We start from the raw sequence: 26,728 nt of genomic DNA, 5'->3' as shown, positions 1-26,728 counted from the left end.
CAGCGTCGGATTTTCATCAAAACTTGTAAAACGAAGTAAATTTGTAGTCTGGCAGCGAACAACATTACTGTAAGAACGATGAAGATACAATTTCACACTAAATAATGGCGAAACGTAGCGTGTGATATCAATATAACCTAGAATGAATCTTTTGACATTACTAGAGCTTTGTCACTATATTGGAGCCTATTATCTTGCAAACCTAAATTATTTGGTAAAACTTGATGGGATAATAAGTTATTATCGCTCCAGATCTTTTCATCAGACGGCCTTCCCCCGTCTCCACCTCCACCAAATCCCCAGCAAGCGCCCCACATCCCAATCCGAGGCGACCGCTTTAAGCAGAGCGGTGCGCAACACGGACACACACAGGGGCAGTGCAAAAAGTAGGCGCCCAGCCCAGTAGCCAGAGGGGAGCAGCAGCCGAGCCGCCATGGCGGTGGGCGCGACCGCCACGAAGATGCACCCCTTGTCCGCCGCGGCGGTCGGCGGCCGCCCGTCGCTGCTCCACCTCGTGGCCGTCGCCGTCCTCTGCTCCGTGTCCTACCTCCTCGGCGTCTGGCACCACGGCGGCTTCTCCGCCGCTCCCACCGGCGGCGCCGGCACCGGCTCCTCCGTCTCCATCGCCACCGCCGTCTCCTGCGTCTCCCCCACCACGACCGTCTCCTCCTCCTCCTCGTCCGCGCCGCTCGACTTCGCCGCGCACCACACCGCGGAGGGCATGGAGGCGGAGGCCGCGCCTGCGAAGCGCGAGTATGAGGTGTGCCCCGCCAAATACTCTGAGTACACGCCCTGCGAGGACGTGGAGCGTTCCCTGCGGTTCCCGCGCGACCGGCTGATCTACCGGGAGCGGCACTGCCCGTCGGACGGCGAGCGGCTGCGGTGCCTCGTGCCGGCGCCCAAGGGCTACCGCAACCCGTTCCCGTGGCCGACGAGCCGCGACGTCGCCTGGTTCGCAAACGTGCCGCACAAGGAGCTCACCGTCGAGAAGGCGGTGCAGAACTGGATCCGTGTGGACGGTGACAAGTTCCGCTTCCCCGGGGGAGGCACCATGTTCCCCCATGGCGCCGGCGCGTACATCGACGACATCGGCAAGCTCATCCCCCTCCACGACGGATCCATCCGCACCGCCATCGACACCGGCTGCGGGGTAAGCCGCTTCGATCGTAATCATACATGAATACATCCCATTTGCTTGAGATGATCACATGCACAAGAAAATAGATTAAGCTTAAGGACTGCATCGTCAAGGCCCGTATAAGTTTGAGGTCAATTTCAGTCAGAGATCTGAGAATAGCAAGCGGAGATCTCGTGAATGGCGTTTACTAGCTTTGCGGGTGTCGGAAGTTTCCAATCTCTTCCACGATCTCGGGTGAGAGGATGAGAGTGCGAAGAACGGGTCTGACCCGGATCGAAGCTGCTGCTCCGACCCGATAAAGGAGCATAGAACCCATTCGCATTTGGTAACGTAGTCAGGATGTCGTGAGCTGTAGCACGCTATTTTCTTTTTGGACTCGGTTACTGTACAGTTACTAGCGCGACTATAGCTTAGGGGTGGCACTAGCATCGTCAGATCCGTTTTCGACGGTTCAGATCAGCCTAAACAGCAGCATGCGTAATGTAGCAGTCTTTTGGAAAATTCCACTAAAATGCACTGTAGCAGATGATTGGGCTATTAATAAAAAAACGAACAGATGACAATGCGCGCAGTCGCTGCACGTGATCCGTTTAGTTCTTTTTGATAGTCTGAGGTGGGAACACTATTGAACCGTAGGAGCAGATCTGAAATCTTTGCAATAATGCTGCTGTTTACTTGATATCTGCTTGTTTGTCCTTTTCTATGAATCAGTATCCCACGACATTTCCAGGCCAGCATTTGCAATTGCAGGCCTCGTTTGGATAGAAGGATTTCCAAAAGGAAAATCGTAGGAATCAAGAAACAGAGGAAATAAAGTTAACTTAGCGTCTGGAACACAGGAAGTATTGATTACTGTTTTTATTGTAACTGGATGTTCATTTCCTCTGTTTTCTTTCCTTCACGAATGCGTGGGAAGAAGAGATGAAAGAAAGTAGCACACCACTTGTGAAAATTAAAAAAAAAAAATACAATCCAAACAGTCCAAATTTCTATTCATATGTTTTGGATTCTTATAGTTTTTTGCTTTTCATTTCATCCTGTTCCTACGTTTTCCATCTTTTCTCTGTTTTGCATTCTTTCATTCTAAATAGGGCCGCAAACTCTAAGGGATCAAATTCCTAAGTGGACGGTAGGAAGGTGTAACGGTTATCAAAAAATAATCTTATGAGACATAGTCTTGGTATTTTAGGTTTGAACCTAATTCATAGTGTGATAATGACATCACTAATATTGTTAAAATATGATGCCTTTTATGGTATCAGGATCTCCGTTGTGAGCTATTGGATCGTGAACAGATGGACAAGATTTAGTGATACAATATTCATTAAACAGTAAAATTGGTACATTATTTTCATAAACAGTACCGTGATACAGTGTTCAATGGCAGGGATCAATTGTGAAGTTAGGGGATCCGGATCCCTATCCTTTTGTGCAGTGCCATCACGTAGAACAGTTGTGCTATTAGCCATGTTGACCTGGGCATTTTGATCTGTTTGTTCCAGACATTTCAGTTGGAGGGATAGTGACTTTTACTATTCTAGCGCTCCTTGTTTTGGGCAACTAAGCCTGTGTGGGAACTGGATTTCAGGTTGCCTAATGAGGCTCATTGTGCTGCTCTGTGCAGGTGGCGAGCTGGGGAGCGTACTTGCTGTCGCGCAACATCCTGGCCATGTCGTTCGCCCCACGGGACTCCCACGAGGCGCAGGTGCAGTTTGCACTGGAGCGTGGTGTGCCGGCGATGATTGGGGTGCTCGCATCCAATCGGCTCACCTATCCGGCCCGTTCCTTTGACATGGCGCACTGCTCTCGCTGCCTCATACCATGGCAGCTCTATGGTACATTGCACTGTTATTGCCTCTAGTACCGCAAGGTTTCAGAATTTTCAGTTGATTACGCATAACTTAGTGTTCTCATGTACATGCAGATGGGCTGTACTTGATCGAGGTTGATCGCATTCTGCGGCCTGGAGGGTATTGGATCTTATCTGGACCACCAATCAACTGGAAGAAACACTGGAAGGGGTGGGACAGGACTAAGGAGGACCTGAATGCAGAGCAGCAAGCCATTGAAGCAGTTGCCAAGGGCCTCTGTTGGAAGAAGATCAAGGAGGTCGGCGACATTGCTATTTGGCAGAAGCCTACTAACCACGCTCACTGCAAAGCCTCCCGCAGGCTTATCAAGTCCCCTCCCTTCTGCTCTAACAAAAACCCGGATGCAGCCTGGTAGTTACAGCATATAATGTTAACCATTTTTCAGTACACCTGGTAGTTTATGGTGAATCACTAATCATATTCATTTGATTGATTGTAGGTACGACAAGATGGAGGCTTGTATAACTCCACTCCCGGAGGTTAGTGACATAAAGGAGGTTGCCGGTGGCGAGTTGAAGAAATGGCCGGAGAGGCTCACTGCAGTGCCGCCCAGGATTGCCAGTGGCAGCATTGAGGGGGTCACGGAAGATATATTTCTGCAAGATAACAAATTATGGAAGAAGAGAGTTGGACACTACAAGTCCGTAATTAGTCAATTTGGGCAGAAGGGCCGGTACCGCAACTTGCTCGATATGAATGCCAAGTTTGGCGGCTTCGCTGCGGCATTGGTGAATGATCCGGTTTGGGTCATGAATATGGTCCCTACCGTGGGAAACTCAACAACCCTTGGGGTAATATACGAGCGTGGCCTCATTGGAAGCTACCAAGACTGGTAAGTACTTGTCCTGCAAAAATGGCTCCCCCGTGGTAGATGATTACGTCTTTGTCCTTGTCTGATCTGACCTCTTTCTATATTCACTGCAGGTGTGAGGGCATGTCCTCTTATCCCCGGACATACGATCTTATTCACGCGGATTTATTGTTCACTCTTTACAAGGACAGGTAAATACAAGCTGCATTAGAATTCAGTCCAGCACTGCAAATTTTGTCCTATTTATATAGTGGTTTGATGTCTGTTCTAAAGAAACTGGCTTGTCCCGTTTTAGTAACTTTATGGCTGCATTACGTAAATCTTGTTCCAAGTGGACTTGGCTGACGTACGATGGACGACTTTCATTTCTCAATTCCATTTTCAAAACATGTTTCACCTCGGTTTTTTTCTCTCTCGAAATGACCGTTTCACCCCAGTTAAGACTGACAATTTTCTCTGCTTGCAAGATGTGAGATGGAGAACATTCTGCTGGAAATGGACAGAATCCTGAGGCCGGAGGGCACAGTCATCATCAGAGATGATGTCGACCTGTTAGTGAAGATAAAGAGCATCGTGGATGGGATGAGATGGAATAGCCAGATCGTGGATCACGAAGATGGTCCGCTCGTCCGGGAGAAGCTCCTCCTTGTTGTGAAGACATACTGGACACTCGGGGACAATAAACAATAGCAATAGCGTGAAATAAAAAGTTAGAATGGTTGACATGTTCGGCAAGTCTCATAGTTGGCTTACCATTTGCCTTGTGAATTTGGAGTTTCTTTTTTTTTGGGGGGGTATTCTTTTGGTGGAATTGTTCGCATAATGGAGACATGCTCTCCTTGTTAAGCTATGAAAGAGGGTGCATATGAGAGGTAAACCCAGCAAAGGTATTGACATGAAAAGAGAACTAAGTTGTGCCAAGTGGGTAAATAGAGTATAATTCTGGGTTTCATTTTCTTGTCCGGATGTACATTGTTCAGTCTATGTTGTTAGATGTTCATTATGTGACCCATTTTGTTCCCGTGTCACCGAATCGAAACCAAAACTAGGACTAGTCATCTCCATGAATTTGACCAGAAGTGATATACCCTTGGACATGGATGTTGGGATCGGGCCAACCTAACGTCTATCTGTTCAAAACTTGATGTCCTCACTGTCATGAAATGCCCGCCGGCCGTGCAGAATGCATCCACAGCATTCTGCCCTGGCATGCAACTGTATGCCATCTAAGCATTCTGCTTTGACCACCGATTCTGTTGCAAGTTGGGCGCTCCACACCGAACGCATCTTCCTTGCACTGCAAAATTCAGGTGAAACGGTTACCTATCCTTTTTCTAAGCGCCTGCATCTCCCTGTTATTTTCTGCCGACGTCGGTGTCGGTGCTGAAAGTATAAGAGGACAACAAGCCAAGCAAAATATCCCAAAATTCTGATGACAGAATCGGCTATGCAGAGAAAAGGGCGAAACAGTCGTAACCACTTGACTTCCATCAGCATCCGAAAGCGAATTTTTCCACAAATATAACACCAATTTGTCACTGTCACGCCATATATGTTTTGTCCACTTAGCCTAATAGTCAGTACCAAACCATTGATTTTTGGGGCAAAACAAACTTTAGTAAAGCTGGCATCATGTTTGGATGCAGTAGGTGATTGAATTGTGGTTTCAATCAGGAGCATGAATAGTTCAGACACACTCATTTGATAATTGTCTGGCTCAAAAATAATAGAGTGGGGAACGGGCAGATTCTTCAACGATAGAGCTACGAGCTATCTCCACTGGCATGTACGCGAAGGAAGCAATGCAACAGCCAAAGAGCGGATTGGTACCGGACAGGAGCTGCAAGACAACAAAGTAACAAACACTGGCGGTCGATTGGGGCCATGTAGAAATTTACTGAATTGAAATCGATAAAGATAACTGACAGAACAGGGGTCCCCTCTGATAAAAGCCTCATGAGATTTTTCCCATTTCTCGTGGACTGTACAAAAATGGGTCCGGTTTCTAGCTAGCGAATGTGGTAATCGCACCTAACACTGCATTATAGATCTTGGAACGGTGACCTCTCTAGATCTGCATATAATAGGCTGCTGGTTAGTGGCTGAACATTGAACAATTCCTAAAATCCAAGTACATTGGATGCGAGCAGTGGTTAAGAATTTCTGTCACGGACAGCTGTCCAGAAAAGGATCTGAAAGGGGATGTTTTTAGTGATGACTGATATGGTAACTTTTCATGTTTCGCAATGCTGTGGTAGCTACTAGCGACTGTAAGTTTCTGGAGATGCTGTGACTGGCCAATTCGACGAAAAAGGGAGGTGTAATAGCCAATTTCGTTCCCAAACTTTTCTCAGAGGCTTAAATTAGTCATTTAACCATCAAATCAGCAAGTTTAGTTTCTGAAGTATCTATTTCAGATCGAAAATGTCCTTTTCTTCTACATGGCTCAACACGCTGGCCAGCTGACTCAACAGTGGGGTCAAGGGCTTTGTGAAATGTCTATTATACCTTTGCTTTGTTTAAACCCACTGTATCTGGTCGGACCGCACACACTGTATTTGGTCTGAGCAAATTCGGGACAAAATTAGCTATTACACCAAAAAGAAACGTATGCCTAGACGAAGTAGGACTGTAGGAGAAAGTTCACTCGATTGTCCTATGTGCCAGAGATTCATGTGGGCTGATGAGAGGACATGCAACTTTGCAACAACTCTTGGTACTCCTTTTTTTTAGAGAGAACTCTTGGTACTCCCTTTTGACTATTTTACATAGATTTAGGAATAGATGTGTTGTAAAAATATGATCAAATTGCCTTTCACTTATATCTCACACGCGCAAGAGGTGAAAAGTTGGTTGCCCTTCATTTTTGCCAAGTATTAGAGAAGAAAACTTTAATCATATTGATTGCTTTCTGCCAGGGGCGTCCAGTTGGGCATTGCTATTTCAACGACTCTACAAAGGCCGCGGATAGGACCAGAACGCATGCGGGCGGGGTAGCCGTATGATTGGGGGCAGGAGAATCCTAGCACTGCCAGGAACCTGACATTCGGATCAGCCAGTCGTAGTCCAACGTCTGTTCGAGGGCAGAAAAGTTCCTGCTTCCGCTGTTGCCGTGCAGCAGAAAAAGAAGAAAAGCTACCGGCACTGCAGGAAAGCGGAGCAACTCCCTTCTCGGTGCCGTGCACCGGCGCATTTATCAGTTGCGATTTGCTTGCGGTAGGTGGTTCCGTGGTGGTGATTTTGTTTTCACCTGATGTTTTCGGCGCTCTGCTGTGGAACGTGCGTGCCGAAGCCGATCGGTGGAGGCGCCCTCCCAATTCTGTGTGCGTCGACGCTGCCGTGGCGTGCGACAGCGGACTGAAAAGCCCTTCTCGCGGTTGCCGCCGACGCAGATCCTCGCGCCACCCACGAGAGGCCGCAGCCGCATGCGCCGTGTGCCGTCGGCACAGGTATTAGGGGTGCATGCAAGGTTTGCCTACTTCGCAGGACGGCTGGCACGACCGCTCGCCAGGTTGGATGAGTGAGTCGGTGCGAGTGACGAGCCGCACCGTGTCGGGCCCATGTCAAACCTCTATTACATGTCTAGGTATACTGTAGTTCACACGTTACTCTGTAGCTATAATTCAAAACAGTATAGTTATGATTAAAAAAAAGTCAGTTAATACAAATATATATGATCGTATCTGGATAACTTATTTAGTCGTAATTATACATTTTTTTATCTTGTGATCGTAACTGGATCATCTCTGCGTACACCCACAGTTACGATAAAAAACAGTATAGTTGCTATCGTAACTGACTTTTTTTGCCATGTGATTTTAACTCAACTATTTGTGTTGTCATAACTTATTATTTTATTAGTTTTAATTGTGATCGCAACTGGGCCACATCTGCGTACACATCAGTTATGGTCAAAAAACAGTATAGTTGCTATCATAACTGACTTTTTTTTCATGTGATTATAACTCAACTATCTGTACTATCGTAACTGACTAAGCAGTAAACTACAACGCTTCCCGTATATACAATTTTTATCATGTGATTGTAACTCACCTATATGTGCCGTCGTAACTGACTAGTTTCTTAGTCGCAATTGGGGTGGTGCGAAGGTGGCTGCAGCAACTGAAGGTGGCGCAAAGTAGTTCACTGTTGCGCTTAAACGCAAAATAGATTTACCGTGTGTGTGTATATATATATAGGAAGCATGTTTGATACTCCCAGAGTATGTACTCATATATACGTATCTCATAACATACTGAGTATATCATGTGATAAACGGTATGTACATGGAGCATGTGACTATATAAGATCATCCAAATAGTATGTATACTTTTTAAGGTGGTTTGCACATTTTTTTTAGTATATTACATTTTATGTACAAATATAAATGTATTATCAAAATCTATTAAAATTGATGGACTTCTTTTCAAATTTTTCATGTAGTTGATATTGGAGTATCTTAAAATGACTATATAAATATACTCATAGTGATAAAAGAGTATATCTAGTTCATTATGTGGTATATCATAGTAGGGAGTATGTACTCCCGAGAGTACAGACTAGTTTTCCTATATATGTATATATATATGTATATATGTGTGCATATGTATATGTGTATATATATATATATGTATACATATACATATATATATGTATACATATACATATATATATGTATGTATGTATATAATGATTGGAGTTACCAATATTATACGGTATAACTATTATTATTATTATTATTATATTTTTAGTGTAATTTTTATTTATTATTATTATTATTACTATTTAAATTCGAGTTACTATTCACTATTAACCTAATAACTAGCAATATTTATCGTTAGCGTGAGATGCTGTAACGATATAATATTATAAAAAACTTATCTTCTTCCCGCGTGTAATTTTATATTAAGAATTACTATTTGGTATTATTCAGATACTATTTGGAACGCAACACAAAAAAAATTCTATCTTTATCTTGAAAATGAAAATCTTGAAAGTAGTAATATAGATAATGAGTTCTCAGACAAACATAAAGAAAACGAGCCTAATACAAACTTAGAAAAATATTACATAACAAATTTTTATGCAGAATGCATAAGATTACAATCATTTACACCAAACTGGTACAGGGACATAAAATCTAAAAAGTATATAGAGAAGATTGTACAAAGATTGGAAGATATCTAAATAATTGGAGAAATACTAATGAAATATTGGGATAAGAACTCTATTATATGTAAACCTCTATTACGTGTCTAGACGTATTGTAGTTCACTGTTGCGTCACCCCGTAGTTACGATCCAAAACAGTATAGTTATGGTTCACAAGATATGTCAGTTACTACAAATATATATGATCGTAACTGGATATTTATCTAGTCGTAATTATACATTTTTTTTATCATGTGATCGTAAATGGGTCATCTCTATGCACACCCCCAGTTACGATCAAAAAGCAGTATAGTTGCTATTGTAACCGAGTTTTTTTTTAATATGATTGTAACTCAACTATCTGTGTTGTTATAACTTATTATTTTCGTAGTCGTAAATGTGATTGCAACTGGGTCACATCTTTGTACACACTAATTACGGTCCAAAAAACAGTATAGTTGCTATAGTAACTGGTTTTTTTGTTATGTGATCGTAAGTTAACTATTTGTGCTATTGTAACTGACTATTTTCTTAGTCGTAACTGGGGTGGCGCAGCAGTAAACTACAATGCTTCTCGTATATACAATTTTTATCATGTGATCGTAACTCAGCTATATGTGCCGTCGTAACTGACTAGTTTCTTAGTCACAACTAGGATGGTGCGAAGGTGGCAACAGCAGCTGAGGGTGGCGCAACGTAGTTCATTGTTACGCCTAAACGCATAATAGACTTGCCGTGTGTGTGTGTATATATATATACATACATATATATGTATGCATGCATGTATGTATGTATATAATGATTGGAGTTACCAATATTATATAGTATAACTATATTATTATTATTATTATTATTATTATTATACTTTTGATGTAATTTTTATTTATTTATTATTAATTTTAACTATTCAAATTTGAGTTACTATTCACTATTAACATAATAACTAGCAATATTTATCGTTAGCGCGAGACGGTGTAAGAATATAATATTATAAAAACTTATCTTCTTCCTGTGTGTAATTTTATATTAAGAATTACTATTTAGATACTATTTAGTATTATTCAGATACTATTTGTAACGCAACACCAAAAAAAATTCAATGTTGATCTTAAAAATGAAAATCTTGAAGGTAGTAATATAGACAATGAGTTCTCAGACAAACATAAGAAAACGAGTCTAATACAAGCTTAAAAGAATATTACATAACAATTTTTTGTGTAGAATGTATAGGATTACAATTATTTACACCAAACTGGTATAGAGACATAAAATCTAAAACGGATATAGAGAAGATTGTACAAAGATTGGAAGGTATCCAAATAATTGGAGAAATACCAATGAAATTTTGGGATAAGAACTCTATTGTATGTAAATTAACATAATAAATTCAGATTATATAATCAAAACATGCATTATAGAAACCACTCCAAAAGACATAGAAGAGTTTAAAATGCATGTTGAGAGTTATTAAAATTAGGGGCAATAAGAGAAAATAGAAGCCACACATATCAGCGGAATTTATAGTAAAAAATCATTCTGAAATAGTAAGGAGAAAATCATGGATGGTAATAAATTACAAAAGACTAAATGATAATACTGTGGATGATCCATATAATATTCCAAATAAACAATAATGGATTAATAGGATGCAATGTAGCAGATACTTTTCAAATTTTGATTTAAAAGCCAGGTTCTGGCAAGTTAAGATAGCAGAAGAATCTATAGAATGGACAACATTCACATGTACTAAGGAAATTTTGAATGGCTTGTTATGCCTCTAGGCTTAAAAAAATGTGCCTGCATTATTTCAGTGGAAAATGCAAAATATTTTTAATGAAAACCAAGAGTTTATATTAGTCTATATAGATGATACGTTAATATTTTCAAAAACTTATAAGGAACATATTGCTCATCTTGAAATATTTTTTTAGAAAAATTGAACAAAATGGATTAATATTATTTAAAAGGAAAATGGAAATTGTAAAGAAAAACTAATTTCCTTAGACATGAGATAGGAGAAGGTAAAATCCAAAGAGGATCTCCAAAGCAACACCTCCAAGGAGGCTACGACATCAAAGACGCCATCGTTGCTTATGCGGAGAGTCAGAACAAGGTTTTCACCCAGAGAGTTCCCATGATAGGGAAAAGCACCATAATGATGCCTCCAAGGTTGAAGTCGACACCGACAGTAGTTGGGCAAACTTTTGCCCGAAGCTCTCATACCCCACCAGTCGCATAGACGAAGCGGCCACACTGACCACCACATCCACAACAGGTCCCGCGTTGTCCATCCTAGAACGACCACCAGTAGTCTGGCAGCCCTGGGCTCATGGTTGAGCCAACTGGACAAGCACGGACACAACAACACCGCGCGGTTCTGGGCTGCAGCCATGCAACAAAGCAGCAGCATGCACACGCGCTGGTCGGCACACGTCGTCAGCTGTAGACAGGTCGACCTCGTGTAGATCCGCGCGTGCCTGTCCCCCTCCATCGCCTCAGCCTCTGCATGACTCCGTCATCAGACACAGCAGCACCGTGTGGTTCCGCGCCGCAGCCATGCAACAGAGCAGCAACCTGCATACGTGTTGGTCGGCACACGTCGTCAGCTGCAGACGGGTCGACCCCGTATAGATCCACGTGCACCTACCCCCCTTCTACCGCCTCGGTCTCGACCTAACTACATCATCGACACCGGTGTCGGACCAGACCGGATCTGACCAGACCCGCATAGATCTGGCCATGCGTGCACGAATTGTCGCCCCATTGCCGGCCCCCACCTCAATTTGGAGCTGATGAAGGGGAGTGGCACCACGAGGGAAGGTAGCCCTATTGCCACTGTCATCGCACTGGCGTAGACTTCCGGTGGTGAGGTAGAAGGAAGTGGAGAGAGGGGGGTGAAAGCGCGGCTGTCGGTGTATTCAGAACCAGGGGTCCCTAAGTCCCGAGATCAGGCCGGCCATCCACCACATGTCACCACCCTGCAAGGTAAAAAGAAGCTAAGTCCCGGGAGAAGGTGCTCGGGGCCGCCGCCTCTGGTTCCCGAGCACCCTAGTTCCCCGATGATCCGCAGAGCCCAAATACCAAGAAGGAAGTGCTCGGGAGAGAGTACTCGGGGCTGCACGTAGGCAGCCCCTGAGGACTCAGTGCCCCGAAGGTCCCACCGAAGTGCTCGGGAGAGAGTGCTCGGGGCTGCACGTGGCAGCCCCCGAGGACTCGGTGCCCCGAAGGTCCCACCAAAGTGCTCGGGAGAGAGTGCTCGGGGCTGCACGTGGCAGCCCCCGAGGACTCGGTGCCCCGAAGGTCCCACCGAAGTGCTCGGGAGAGAGTGCTCGGGGCTGCACGTGGCAGCCCCCGAGGACTCGGTTCCCCGAAGGTCTCACTCAAGTGCTCGGGGGAGAGTGCTCAGGGCTGCACGTGGCAGCCCCCGAGGACTCGGTTCCCCGAAGGTTCGCGCAAGATCATTCGACGACCCGAAGGGTCCCGTCGTCAGGGTGTCATCCAGTCAAAGGCCCAATGCCGTATTTAATAGGCACGCGCGGCCTGACATCCTGACATCCTGACATTCTCAGCTGCCCACGCCCCAGTGTCAGACCCTGCCATGCACTGGCAGGAGGGGGGCGTGGGTCCATTAAATGCACGGGTCCCGTCCCGTTTCATCCGGGTGCCTCGGGATAACGTTGCCAAGATCGAAGTGCTCCGTCTGCCACCCTGCCATGGCGGAAGAACAAGACAGGGTGGGCGCCCCGGACGCATCTGAGGCTGCCCGATGGGCCCCCTTTATGGCACCCGAGGGCTTCCACAGTGGCGGGTGGTCGGATGCGCGCCGCATTTCTCCACCGCCCCTGTCACTTCGTCGAGATGAAATGATTACGCCTTTCTCCGTGGCACCTTGACATTCGCATCCCCTCTTTCCCATTCAGGATCTGTTGAGGTCGGCGCGCCTATAAAAGGAAAGGATGGAGAACACTAAAAAAAGGAGGACCCCCCGACGAACAAGACCGAAGGAACCGAAAGTGTGTGAAGAAGAGGACGTAGACGCTCGAACCAGCTCAAGCCAAGCTAGAACACGAGAGCATCAAGCTCTTTGTAAACGGCTCTCCCCTTAGAACCAGATACATCCTTGAAGAATTCCCTTCAAGGATAAATATAGCGCTCACACAGGAGTAGGGTGTTACGTCTCCGTGCGGCCCGAACCTGTCTAAACCCCGGTGCACCCATCTTTTCCTCGCATTAGGGCAATCATCTCCCGCCAGCCATCGCATTTGTTTCCGTTCCCGCTTATTTCTCAAACAAGCTTTTCCAGGATCATCCCCCCGGCCGAATCTCTAAAAAGGGGTCTCTCGGGATCCCTGCGACAGGAGTTCACCCTCCGACAGCGGCGCTCAAGAGTCCGCCCGTTTTGCCCTAGAGGAGCACGCGCCTAGCTTACCTTCTACTAGCAGTAGAAAGTTATAGAAATATTGTTTGCAGTAGACTGATTTTTTTTAATGATTTGACATTGTCCCAAATTACTATAGCTTCAGGTGACATTATCTCTGCGTAGACTCTATATTTGTGCCTTATATCCATGCAGTGTACAGAGAAAACAGTTGTTAGATAGTGTCGAAGTAAATCTACAATGTTTGACCCATCGAAGCCTGCAACATAACTGGTGAGCTAGTTGAGACAGTAACACTTACGTCTTTTGGCCAAATGGTCACGATTCGAACCCCACTGACCATATGTTATTTGTCATGCATTCGGTGAGCCTTAAGGACGACTAGATAACCCTCAATCCGACTATCCAAGTGGTGTGTATCTAGCCAGTGGAACACGCAAGTATTGTTGACTGGAGCTGGTCAGGTGATAAACGCAGGAATCGTCAAAGCGATCCCACTACAAAAGAGTTTCGTGCCATTTGGGTTAGGCATAAGAGCTTGTCCAGCAACAGAGTTTAGCAAGCTTTGCATCGCACTTTTCCTTCTTGTTTTGGTCACGAAGTACAGGTAATTGGTTGCTCATGGCACACGACATGTACATTATATGCTTGCAGCATGTTGACATACATCTGAATTGCTTGAGCAGATGGAAAGAAATCAGAGAAGTATCCCGCAAGACAGTGATCATGTCCCCGCAGGGTTATCAAATTCAACTGCTCTTTAGTGAAATAAATTTTATAGAACTCGATAAAAAAGATCTATACGAGATCTTGATCCACACGGTGTATCTCTGATCCAACAGCTGATAGCGGCACACATACAAAGAAGAGAGACATCTGTCACACTCAGAGCGAGAGTTTTTTAAGAACCGGATACTGTAGAATTTATTTCCGCTCCTGAGGGCCTAATAGGCCACTCGAATCTATTGGAGACATCTCACGCGTGGAATCGGCACCTTCTTGCTTTCATGCACAGTGCAAGAATGTTTCTTTTCTCATATATGTGTCCTATGTTAGTCTATAAGCACGTCAGGTGTCATTGTTATACGAGCAATCATCGACTTCATGTGGAAACAATGCGTGCGTACGTAAATATAGAAATACTACGCAGTACTTTGCTGGAATAATTCCAAGTACCCTATGTTATCGTTATATAAAATCTATGCATCTCTTCTAACAGAAAGGTTGCTGTGTTGTAGTGGTTATCGCGTCAGTCTTCTACACTGAAGGTCTTCAGTTCGATCTAACAAATATTATGGAAGTGACATATAAGGGATTAGAATTTAAGATCGGTAGAATTCAAGAATATGAGTTATATCGGTGCAGGGATAAAGATTTATAACAATGACATACAAAGAATTATCCTTAATTTGAACCTTCTTCTTTTCGGCCAAGCCCACTGAAAATTTGGGCCTACAGTTGAGACATACGGGGCAGTGGGCTCACGGCTGCCCTATTGCGCTACTGCAGGGATCGGCCCATAATAGCTCTGAATCGTGCTCGACCGACAGGCCCATCACTCGGCACCGCATTGATGAAAGACCAAGGTGCTGCCCGGCCCAAATGCGTCGATTCGACTAGGGCAGGTGCGAGTGCTGATGCCATATATCTCGGGGGGCGGCCCGCTCTCGCCCGACGACTTGGGCCTCTTACGGCGCGGCGGGTGTTAACGAGGCCGAGCGCTCGACCCCGCAACCGGGCGTGATGCGAGGGAGCTAGTTTTATCAGATCTATTGTGAAATCCGCCAACCCGGCCGACGCGTTGCCGGGACGACAAAGGCCGCGACGCCGAGCTACGACTCGCAATAGTACAGCATGGTACGAGAGGAGAAAGACGAGGCAGCCCATTGGCCTCTCAGCACGGCGACGCTAGCGTGACTCTACGGGCTACGGCCTGCCGCCGTGCAGATCTTGAGCCGGGTCCAATGGACGCCGACGTCATGTGGATCAAACAGCACGCACAATCAATCAAGTATGCACGTTCCCCGACAAAGTTCAGGGTTCGACAAATCATTCAACTTTCAACACCATGCGACCCTCTAGATCAGGTCGCGCGTAAACACAACTTCCACAGGATCTGATCACGAGAAGGTCCGGAGCTAGCTAGCACACCGATTGTACTGCACAAAACAGCAGCTTTGCAAAGTCCAAACATGGACCATGGTGCACAAGACGCCCACAGATCGATGCATCCGAGGTTTCATTGCTCTTGACGAATCTCACAGCAGACCCCAACCGCAGGTCCCTTGATCCCTTTCGGGATCGGCGAAGCTAGCTAGCATCGACCCACGTTCTGTGGAACATGCATGTAGCAGAACTTGCACCGACGTGCCAGCTCCGTCAGAAACGATCGATCTAGCTAGTTGATCGATCTAGCTCGCGCGTACCACTTGTGCAACTTGTACGCCTTCGTCGCGTGTTGATTGGTGGACTAAGCCGAAGCTGACTTAGTTATTCGATCGACTCGAGTTAGATGTCAGAGCCACGCGCTGCGTTCTCCTGGCAGAGATCGATCGATATGAGTACCCATGCCTCACCGTAACTGCACAATAGGCCAAGAGTTGTGCAACTTGTCGCAGAGAGGCGAGCAAGGATGACCATGCTGCGGGGTGGCCGGGCGTGATCCTCGGCAGAGCGCTGCATGTCCTACCTGTATGTGCCAGAGGTTGCAACTCCTGCAGGCTGCAGACATCTTGGATGCAGGAGTCACCTGTCACTCTTGTATCCGCAAGTTCCAAACCTTGCCAACGTAGCATGTCAGGTGTTGCCGTTGTTGGCGTTGTCAGTGTTGGCTTTACCCCAGCCTGGCTCAGCGACAGGCATGCTGGTTCGTTTAGGTGGCCGCAATCAGCCGATGCAGGGAGGAGCAGCACGTATCTGGCTGCTGGTCAGAAATGACGACATCGAGAGCCGTATACTATTGCATTTCAGGAAAAGAGCACCATACCTCCCTGCCTGCCTGCTTGCTTCTCTCTTTGCCCTGACTGCTACGTACTCATGGTTAATCTTCAAGTCTCCGGTAGCTAATTCCTGAACCAATGGAGTGATTATTCAGTAGTCAAAGCAGCATTCGTGTATCATATTGGCACTGCTTCCTCCTATCATGCGAGTGAGAGAAGCTAGAGCTAGCCAGCTATCTCATCTGAACTTTTCAGTCAAAACTTAATGTCCACTCGAATAAACCAGTCAAGAAATCCATGTTTGTTGATGCGTCCTACGTATTCATTCGAATAGCAGCTTGAAGGTGAAGAAACTTGACCGAGCTTTTAAGGGCACGCAAGTTTTTTTTTTTTTTTTTTTTCATATGCCTGAGTCCTGGCTCCAGAATGACATTGCTGAACTTCGGTTAGTTGCTTTGCCTGCACATGGTTTTGTACGTTCTTCGACTCAAGCGCACATGAGCGCGGTTGGTTGTGTCGCATCGTGTGTGGCACACCGCGCGTATATATGCGGAGATACGTTGAGTAGTTCAAATACTTTGACCAGTAACGTAGCACGCATGCATAGAGCAGACTTTGACACCATGCATCACCTCGATCTCGGTTACCTTAGATCTGCATGAAGCTATGGAAACAAAACAGCTGAGTCATTGAGTGTAATGCTACTGCTCCACTCTATACTATCGTGTCGATGGCCGTGTTTCACTGAGCTGCACATGTTTTTCAGCAACAACTCGATGTTCCAGGAATACTTTAGACCTTCCTTGAGTTCGCAGGCACGTTGCTTGCCTTGGATCTCCAGAAAATTTGGGGCTTGGGAGTCTGCTCCTCTATCTATAGCCTCAACGGGAAGCACCATGCGTACGTGACATCGCTGCTTCACCGGAGATACAGGCGAGTACTTGTAACACACCCCTAAGATCAACCCTTTTGGACGGAATGGGGCGACCTTTGAGCGGATTTCGTGTTGTAGAATACGATGTTAGTGCTCAAGGAAAATTTATCCCGGACATGTCTAATGTTGTTTGTTTTGCAACCATTTCAAATGCACCCACATAAACTAGTTTTGAGATTTTTCTCTATAATGATTTTTGCACCACCACAGTAATAAAAGCAGTGGTGGAGCTGAAGAAGAATAGAGATGGGGGCAATTTAGCAGCACATGCTTAGACAACTTACTAAGAAAGAAATAGATTAGCAATTTACTTGAAATTAAGTAGCAAACTTAAGCGTTTATTTAGCAAGTTTTCTTGAGTACGCGGCGCCACGACACACCTTGGCTTGTGTATAAAAAATGAGCACGGGATTGGAAGCATATAAGGCTTCCTCGTACTCCCACGACTCGCTAGCCTACCGAAAGATATTCCCCACGGTGATTCCCCACGACTCTGCTAGGTAGATGGTCAAAGTCGGGTGTCTTGACGGTATTTTAGCTCTAGTTTAGTTAGTCCGCTGTATCCTATGGTTTTTGCTCGATTTTCTCTCAATTAACCGAATAAATCAACCTGACGGGCTTTCTTATTTAATACAATGGACAGTTATTATATTGGTTCGTTTTAAAAAAAGATTCCCCATGGTGACATCTTTTTGGTCGGTTTGCAATATGAGAAAATAAACTATTCATCATCGAAGAGCGACATGTTCTATAATTCACTATCGAATACTTCTAGTTTTCTTCCGTGCCATGAAATAGCCCATTTTCTTCCTTTTATGCCATTGGTTCCTTTAGACAGCACGAAGACCTCGGCTAGATGCTGTAAAATGATCATTTTGCCCATGTTTCATTATATGAGTAACTTTTCTAATTGCACTATGAATTATTGACCAACTGAGGTTGCTAGTATGCAACAAACAAAACAAAATACTTCCCCATGTCCCATGCTAGCATCACGCTCCTCATGCCTATTGCAAATGGAATAATCATGACACACATGCAACAAAACAACTTAGGCAAGGAGAATAAAACATATCATCCCTTTATCAATAACACAAGTGTATCATTTGTCCAAAAGTAGGCAAAAGAACACCAATGGCAACCTAATTAATCCAGAGCCTCGGCGAAATCCACATCTATGGCGTCAGGGCGCCACAACAAGGGGTTAACGCCTTCCGAGCTTGACAAATGCATTGCGGCATAGTGGACGAGCTGCAGGTGGGTAGTGTCGGGGCGTGCGAGGGCGGGCTGCAGACGACCGTCGTTGGTTGCGAGTAGCAGGTGGTCGGCGTTGAGGACAAGCTACAGGCGCTCGATCAAAGAAAGAGAAATCAAACAAGAGCTGCGCTCGACCAAGAAGTCATGCCTGGAAATTCTACCTGGAGCAGGAGATTCAATTAAGCGAGATTCCGAAGCGACAATTTCGCCTCTCCCATCAATAGGGTCGACGTCGAGGCACTCGGGGGTTAGTTGCAGGCGGCAGGCGTTAGGGGCGAGATGCAGGCGGTCAGCGTCAAGGCACTCGGGGGCAAGCTGCAGGTGACTGTTATTGGGGTGAGATACAAGCGACCGTCGGAGGCGAGCTGCAGGCTGCAGGCGTTTAGGGCGAGATGCATGCGACCAGCGTTAGGGCAATGTAGCAATGGGCAGGCGTCAGGCTGTTAGAGCAGGGGCTAGCGTCGCGGGTGGGATGCAAGCGGCCGACGTTGGGCCGCTATATCAGGGGCTCGGCGTCAGGGAGTTGTAGCAAGGGAACAGCTTCGGTGTGGCCAAACAGATCCACGGTGCTGACGTCAGGGGCGAGCTACAGGCAGTTGGCTTTGAGGCTTGGATCCACGATGGCAGCATAGGGGAGCGCGAGTAATGTTTGTAGCGAAAATAGCCCTATTAAATCATGATTGTGATTTTGATGATTAATGACAATATAGTAATTGAGATTAATATGTTTGTCAATAATATATGTTAGTAGGTCTGGCGGAGTCTCACTCGAAGGCTCCGGCCACTAACAGAACCCCGGAGTATCCGGGCCAACCCGGAGACTCCGGGTTGAGTTACTACAACTCAAACCGTGACTCTAACCAACTGGACAGAGTCCGGAGTATCCGGGCTAACCCGGAGACTCCGGGCTCATACAGCAAAAACATTTCCCGTTGTCCATGAGTGATTGAGTCTCTCATCTTTTGAACCTAAAAAAATTATTTTGAGCACTGAGACATCTTCAAGACTATCAACATGCATCCCTCTTAATAGTACGGCTATCTTTAGCTCAAATTCAAAATTAAAATAAATTTAAACCTATTGAGTAACTATGTCGCTTCTCTTTCTTTTTAAGGGACGCCAACAACTCTTATCTTGACCAATGAGACTTAAAACCTGTTTATAAACTCATCAAACCATTAGTCCGTTAATCGTTTGTCATCAATAAGCTAAAATCCACTTAGAGAGCCTAGATGCACTTTCAAGAAGGTGTTAGCTCGGATGGCTAAGGTATACTTACCGGAAAGTTCGGGATAAAGGTGGAGTATACACCGGAGTATCCGTTGTTCAAAGAGGTTTGAGTGGGGTTCCAACGGCTAGTACTACTATAAGAGTGTACTCACCAGATGATCCGGTGTTAGTACTACTGTTCTCACCGGATCATTCAGTATTAACAGCTTTTTAGAGTCATTGGGTTAACGGCTAGTGTGCGAGTTTGAGACTATAAATACCCCTCCACTCAGTCATTTGAGTGTGTTGGAGTCCAGAGAAGTTCATATACACCTGAGAAGACATCCAAGTCACCAAAGTGCTTAAAGTGATCATCCAAGGTGATTAAGCACAAGATTAGTGAGTGATTAGTGCTTATAGACCTAGAGATTGAGTTGCTAGGTGATTATTAACTAAAGAGTGAATCAAAGAGTGATCCAACAGTGTACTTCTTAGTACGTCGGCACCTTGGAGTTTTGGTGACTTGACGGCAAGCTTGTTGACCCTCTGACTTGATGTGGAATGGTGGCAAGACGATTGTGCGGGGACGCAGAGACCCTTGACTTTGTGGCTCAAACTCCGAAGTGATCATGGCGACGAGGAACCGAAAAGAGAGGCTAGTGGTGAGACCTTGCTTTGGTGGCTTAGTTGCTCATCCGGATGGAGGCTTTGTTTTTGTGACTCGGTGGCTCAACGACCATGACCGGGTGCCAATTGGGAGTATATCCTTTGTGGAGCTCCAATGTGGACTAGGGGTGGTATTCATGCCATCGATACTATGGGGGAAATCCTTGTTCTGAGTTTGCTCTCTCTCCCTTATTTACGTTTCCGCATTTACTTACTTGCAATTTAACTTCTTAGATATGTTGCAAACACTTTGATCGGTAGAGTGAACACACTAGATAAACCTAGAGCACATTTAGATAAAAATTGATATAGATTTATCTTATGTTATTTTTAGAACCAAAAAAGTTCTAAGTATCCTAATTTACCCTCCCTCCCCTCTCTTAGGATGTCACCGATTCAGATCAAGCATCTCCATTGCGTACCAGTCGAAGTGAGGAATGGTTGCGAGAATAGGTGGGAGCGAGGACAACTTGGTCATTTTTGAAAATTAGAATGTGTCTGGTTAACAAGGACGGATGGCGATGGCATAAAAGTAAGAAAACAGATTATTTCATGGCATGAAAGGAAACCGGAAATATCCAATGACAAATCATAGAACATATCGTTATTCGATGGCAAATAATTCATTTTCTCTTGCAATATAGTCTTTATATTGTGACATTATTATTATTTTCTTGTGAGATATATATATATCCCCACAGTGACATCGTTTATTTATAGTGTAGGATCGATTACTTTCTAGTATGGCAACAAGAGGGGGTGAATAATGAGGGAAGCCAAATTAAAATTTTAATTCACCCTAACAAAAATCCAAATTATTCCTGCAGTTCGTTTTACGCAAACTGCTATTACATCATTTTTAATGATGTACAAAAAGATTTATAGGTTCAATTTCTATCAAATTTTAATAGTAAAAAATAGATAAAGGTACTGAACTAATCCAACAAGAAGTAGGTCAATCAGATCTTTAGATCAGGAATTATAACTCTCGCAAGCAAACTATAACATATGGTGACAAATTTGATTAAACATTAATTTTGTGATTAAGCAAGAATTATGAAAGATTAACCCATCAAACTTTTCAAAACCTCACCTAGATATTTGAAAATTATTTTGAATGGATCAAATCAAGATGAATTACGTCAACTAAAAAGATCCATCAAAAATCAAGATCGGAAAACAAGAACAAAGAACGTGGAGAAAAAAACAAATCACTAACTCGTCAACTTACGAAATTAAATATTCATTATATAGATGAGTTCACAAGATACATCTTCACAACATCCTATAAGAATTTATAAACAAATCCTAAATTCTTGATTTTTCTGTATGTTTGTGCTCCTGTCGATCTATCTATGCTTTGCCTTAACCCCTTTTATTGCATCGCCAAAGAATTCAATGTGCTAGTCCCGACCTATCCACGTACACCTCGATCCTACCGATTCGCGACAAACTTGTTGTCGTGCCAGATTCACCTAGGATGTGATTAGTTGACCATATAAGGGATTGTTTGTTTCAGTTAGAGACTATGAAAAACAGTTTTTGAATTGTGGATTGTGAAAAGCTGGATGATCAAAAATTGAGGGATATTTGGCTATCTAGATTGGAGAGGGTTGGAGGTCTGGTGATGCCCAGTTGTCATCGTCTCTCTCTCTCTCTCTCTCTCTCTCTCTCTCTCTCTCTCTCTCTCTCTCTCTCTCTCTCTCTCTCTCTCTCTCGCGCGCGCGCGCGCCACCCAACCTCCGCCGCTCTAAGCGCCACCAAAGGGAATACGAAGGGGAGGGAGAGGGATGCGTCGAGGGAAAGAGAGCGGAGGAAGAGGGAGATGGCTTTTGGTTGCTTGCCTAGCTCAGCTTGGCTCTTATTTAGTAAGGCAGATTGAGTTTAGGTAGATTAAGAGAATACAATAAAGTCTATTTGGTTGGATGCATATGCTCAATCTAGTTGAGAAAAGATTGTATTTAGTTGCTCGTACGAGTATATATTGTATGAGATTAAAATAAAAAAATAAGTGTTAACATGATGTTTATTTTACATAAATACACTCTATAGTACTTAATTTATCATATGAAACCTTAATCTAATTTAAAATATATTAATATAAGTTAATACTAACTAATTGTACACTAATATCATCACTGTTGTAGCCTGACCCGAGAGGAACAGATTCAAAAATTGTTTCCTGAGAGCCAGGCTACAACAACATTTTTGCGTCCCGTGAGCTAGCCGCATTCACGGAGCCAAACAACCAGACAATGATTGCCTACACGTGCGGAGCTTGATCAACCCCATGCAGGTAACTTAACAGGCCCATAGTATCTCCCACAACACACCTTGTTGCTACGGTCCTCCCTATCATAGATGATACATCTCATATATATATATATATATATATATATATATATATATATATATATATATATGGTGTGATAAAGATAAATACATACACCATATTTCTTATATTTCACATTGTTCCTATCCTAAAGGTTACGTGTGATCTCTTAACCATATTGACTACAATTACTCCTAAATCTAGTCTCGATCTATCACCAATCATGTTCGCTATCAATACACACTTACATATAAACAAAACAAACAACCAATTCTAAACACAAATTTCTCCAAGCATGACTCATATCAATTCACACAACACCACTCGCATGAATACATTGCATATATTAAAATCATAAATATTGTTATACTACTATGAGCATATTTAAACAACCTATTACCAATACATGCATATCACCAATACCATAATGTTAAATTATTTTTCTTTTGCCTATTTCAACACTAAATCTAGTTTTTCATCGTACATTATCTCAGGCATCAACATAGATGTGGTTCCCAGAAGCTGTCATCAACATTGATATGGTTCCCCAGTCCCCAGCAGCTGTCCTGAAAAGTCGATGTTTGGGCATTTCTTGCTTCTTTTGGAGACACGTTGTGTTCTGCAGAAGAATTATTTTGCTGAAGAAAACCCGATAAATTAGGTACCCAAAATCCAAAAACTGCAAGGTAGAGTCTGGTGGCTGAGGGTCGACCCAGAGCTTTGGGCAATGGAAGGCACAGCTGCGCAGGTGCACTGACGTGTTTTCTCGACGTTGCCGACGAAGAACCGTGCTTATTCTGCTGTCGGTGGGAGCTCCAACAGCCTCTCCAACCCCGATACGTCTGAACGTAAAGGAAATAATGCCACGTCCGAGTGGCCGACTGGCTGTTGGAACCATTTCATCATGCCTCGGGCAGTTGCATTGCTGAAACCGTTTACTTACTCGATCGTCAAATGATTGGGCCGGTTATATATGCAGATCTTCGCTTGCTAATGCATACGTGAACTTAGATCGATGCACAACAACTATTACAAAGGGATTAAAAGGATGAGAAGCTATCGTTCTAAAAAGTACATGAGAAAAAACAATCAGAAGCATGCCGTACGTAAACAAGCCATGCCCAATTGCCCATAGGTAATCTTCTTGCATGTTTCATCAAAAAAATCTTCTTGCATGACAGCGGCCACCATCTGATCTGACAGTTTCTTGATAAATTTAGTAAGAAGGAACGCCAGGTGGGCTCACTTGCAAGCTTCACTGCGTGCACCGTGTAGTCCATGATCCAGCAGCAATTCTTGCTGCCCTCTTCGTCAGATTACAGGCACAAATTTGCGGCATTGATCTTCTCAAAATATTCCGTCGCTAGATCTTTCCCTTGGTTCTGGAGATCAACTTTCCGCATCCATTGCATTGCATCCGAAGCCTTCTCGTGCTGGTCTCTCGCAATTATTGGGTGGTTGGGATTGAGAAGCAGATCAGGTCGTCGCCTCCCCGCTCGCTCGTTCGTCAAGCCGAATCCGCGCGAATCTACACCCCAGTTTTCAACCCTTTTGCGGCTGTGGCCTGTGGTTAATAAACCAGCCACGCGAACAACGATCCGTCTAAACAAAACAAGGGTTTAGTTAATCAGCTCATGCGGTGCTTAGTTATTCAGCTCGATCACCTCTTGCATTCTGTGGGGCTCACGGAGGTTCTGAAACCAGAAAGTCCACCGGGCGTTGCAACTGTTAGATTATATTTGGTGCTTAGGATTTGTAATCTTGTACTGTTATAGGTATCAAAAAGGTTTTTTCCCTCTAAATCACTCTATTCTATTTATATCGTCCGAGAGGCTCAATACAATTTATTACACGCAATCTATTCTTCCTACATGGTATCACAAGTTTAAGTTCTGATCCTAATACACAAATCCTAGCCGCCATCCACTTCCACTCCGCGTGCCCCGCAAGAGATCAATTTCCATAATCTCCGCTGGGGGTAGCGTCATCTGTACCTAGAGTTCGCGCCTTCCGTAGCTATGGTCCGTATCTAGGGTGCGCATCGTCCGTACCTAGGGTTTATGCCACCACCGGTACGCCTCGTCTTATCACCGATCTTGAACACACACTTGTGAAGCAGTCTGACACGACTGCGAGCCCGTCCCATAACGTTTAATGCTACAGGATGGGGCATGGCATCACTGCGCCGACCACGGTATGTCCGCTAGGAAGGAGTGTCTAGAGAAGAAAAACACTTGAATGGAATGTATTTAACGAGAATAGACTGATTTGATGAGTACCTATCCTACGACCAGACTGGTGAAAGTGCCTAGAGGGGGGGTGAATAGGCTTTTCTGAAAATTAAAACTAAAAACAGCGGATTAAACTGCCGGATATTCCAGTGAAGTCCGGATACTCCGGTATGGTCCGGAGTATCCGGTCTAGTCCGGAGTCTCCGGCCTGACAGGAAATTTCAGAATAAATGTGAACTAAAGACCACAGCTAGATTCTAAGAGTTACACTAGGTCAACTAGATATTATAAGGCTAGAATAACACTTAATACTAGCAAGATTATCACTATAGCAATTTAAATGACAAATTATCAAATTCACACGATAAAGTAAATTTCGCAAATAAGAACACGAGAATATATCCCGGAGTTCGGCCACCTCACAAAGAAGTGCCTACATCTCCGTTGAGGAGCTCACAAAGAGCCGGGTCTTCTCCAACCCTATCCTCTTCTAGCGACCACAAAGATCAAGCTAGAAATTCTTACTCAATATGAAGATGCTTACAAACTTTCCGAGGCACACCACAAGTTTTGGGTGCTCTTCGGGCGACTCCTTTCCTTCTAGAAGCCCAAAGCTTCAAGAGAGATGATCGCAGTAGATGCTCGATGAAGAAATCAATGCTCAAGTGGCTTGAACCCTCTCCAAACACACACTCTCAAATTTGTGCAAATTTTGCCCTAGAGATAATTGGAGGGGCTTTGAATGCTCTTAAAGTGCTCAAGAGGTCTCAAGAAAACCAGCCACAGCAAGCACTAAATGCTATGGAGAGAGGGGGCATTTATAGCCCTCTCTCAAAGACTAGCCGTTACTGATTTTGTCAGAGCTTACCGGAGTATCCGGTGTACACCGGACTCTCCGGTCCTAAATCCAAAAACGGCGTCAGAACGGTCACGAACGTGTCAGAACTAGCCGTTACAGTTCTGTTTAATTACCGGAGTCTCCGATCCTGACAGATTTTCTAAAACAGACTAAGTCCAGAGACTAGCCGGATCCTCCGGCATCTCCAGGTACCGGAGTATCCGGTGAACACCGGAGACTCCGGTCTTTATTTCTTTTTATCAAAAAGATTAAATGCTAACCGAGAGCCTCTGCTGGAGTCTACTTCGGAGACTCCGACTGCACACTAAACATTTTACCGGAGTATCCGGTGAACACCGGAGACTCCGGTCTTTTTCTTAAAAAGATTAAACCGAAACCGAGACTCTCTGCCGGAGGCTATCTCGGAGACTCCGGCTGAACGCTGAGTACCGGAGTATCCGGTGAACACCAGAGACTCCGGACTCTGAAGTTTTTTCAGAAAGAGTTTCGTGTCCGTGAGTGAATGTGTCTCTCAACTGGGTGATTCTAAAGGATCTCTTGAGCATTGAGACACTAATCAAGCAAACAAATCCATCCATCTAAGAAAATATCTATCCTAGACTCAATTTCAAAAGTAAAATGAATGTAAACCCTATCTTGTACTCTTCGTTGATTCTTCAATTGTTTCGGCGGGCGTCAAACGTCATTTGCCTTCACAACTAATGTTTATACCTGTTCAATACTCGCAAAGCATGTTAGTTCTTTAATCGTTTTGTCATCAATTAGCCAAAACCCACTTAGGGGGCCTAGATGCACTTTCAACTGGTCGTAGGAATCTCTTATGTGATAAGGATCCTGATTACGAAGATGCAGAATAGTTATGTGGTGGGATCCTGGTATGTTAAAGAATCTTCTGCCAACTGTATATTGGCTGGTGTGGACCCTCAGAACAGGGGACCCCTGTTCTATACACT

General features: G+C 44.5%; 1 protein-coding gene across 1 annotated transcript; it reads left to right on the top strand.

The window, feature by feature from the left end:
- The first annotated feature begins 307 nt into the window (after positions 1 to 307).
- LOC133888943 (probable methyltransferase PMT15) lies at positions 308 to 4,772 on the top strand. Its single transcript, XM_062329345.1, has 6 exons — positions 308 to 1,150; positions 2,763 to 2,973; positions 3,063 to 3,360; positions 3,449 to 3,841; positions 3,934 to 4,011; positions 4,288 to 4,772. The coding sequence occupies exons 1-6, from the start codon at positions 434 to 436 to the stop codon at positions 4,508 to 4,510; spliced, it is 1,920 nt and encodes a 639-aa protein (XP_062185329.1). The 5' UTR covers positions 308 to 433; the 3' UTR covers positions 4,511 to 4,772.
- Positions 4,773 to 26,728: the final 21,956 nt, after the last annotated feature.

Source organism: Phragmites australis, chromosome 13, assembly GCF_958298935.1.
Source record: "Phragmites australis chromosome 13, lpPhrAust1.1, whole genome shotgun sequence".
In the NCBI taxonomy this organism is placed as follows: Eukaryota; Viridiplantae; Streptophyta; class Magnoliopsida; order Poales; family Poaceae; genus Phragmites; species Phragmites australis.
The sequence above is the reverse complement of the archived record's forward strand: the minus strand, read 5'-3'. Positions and strand labels throughout refer to the sequence as shown.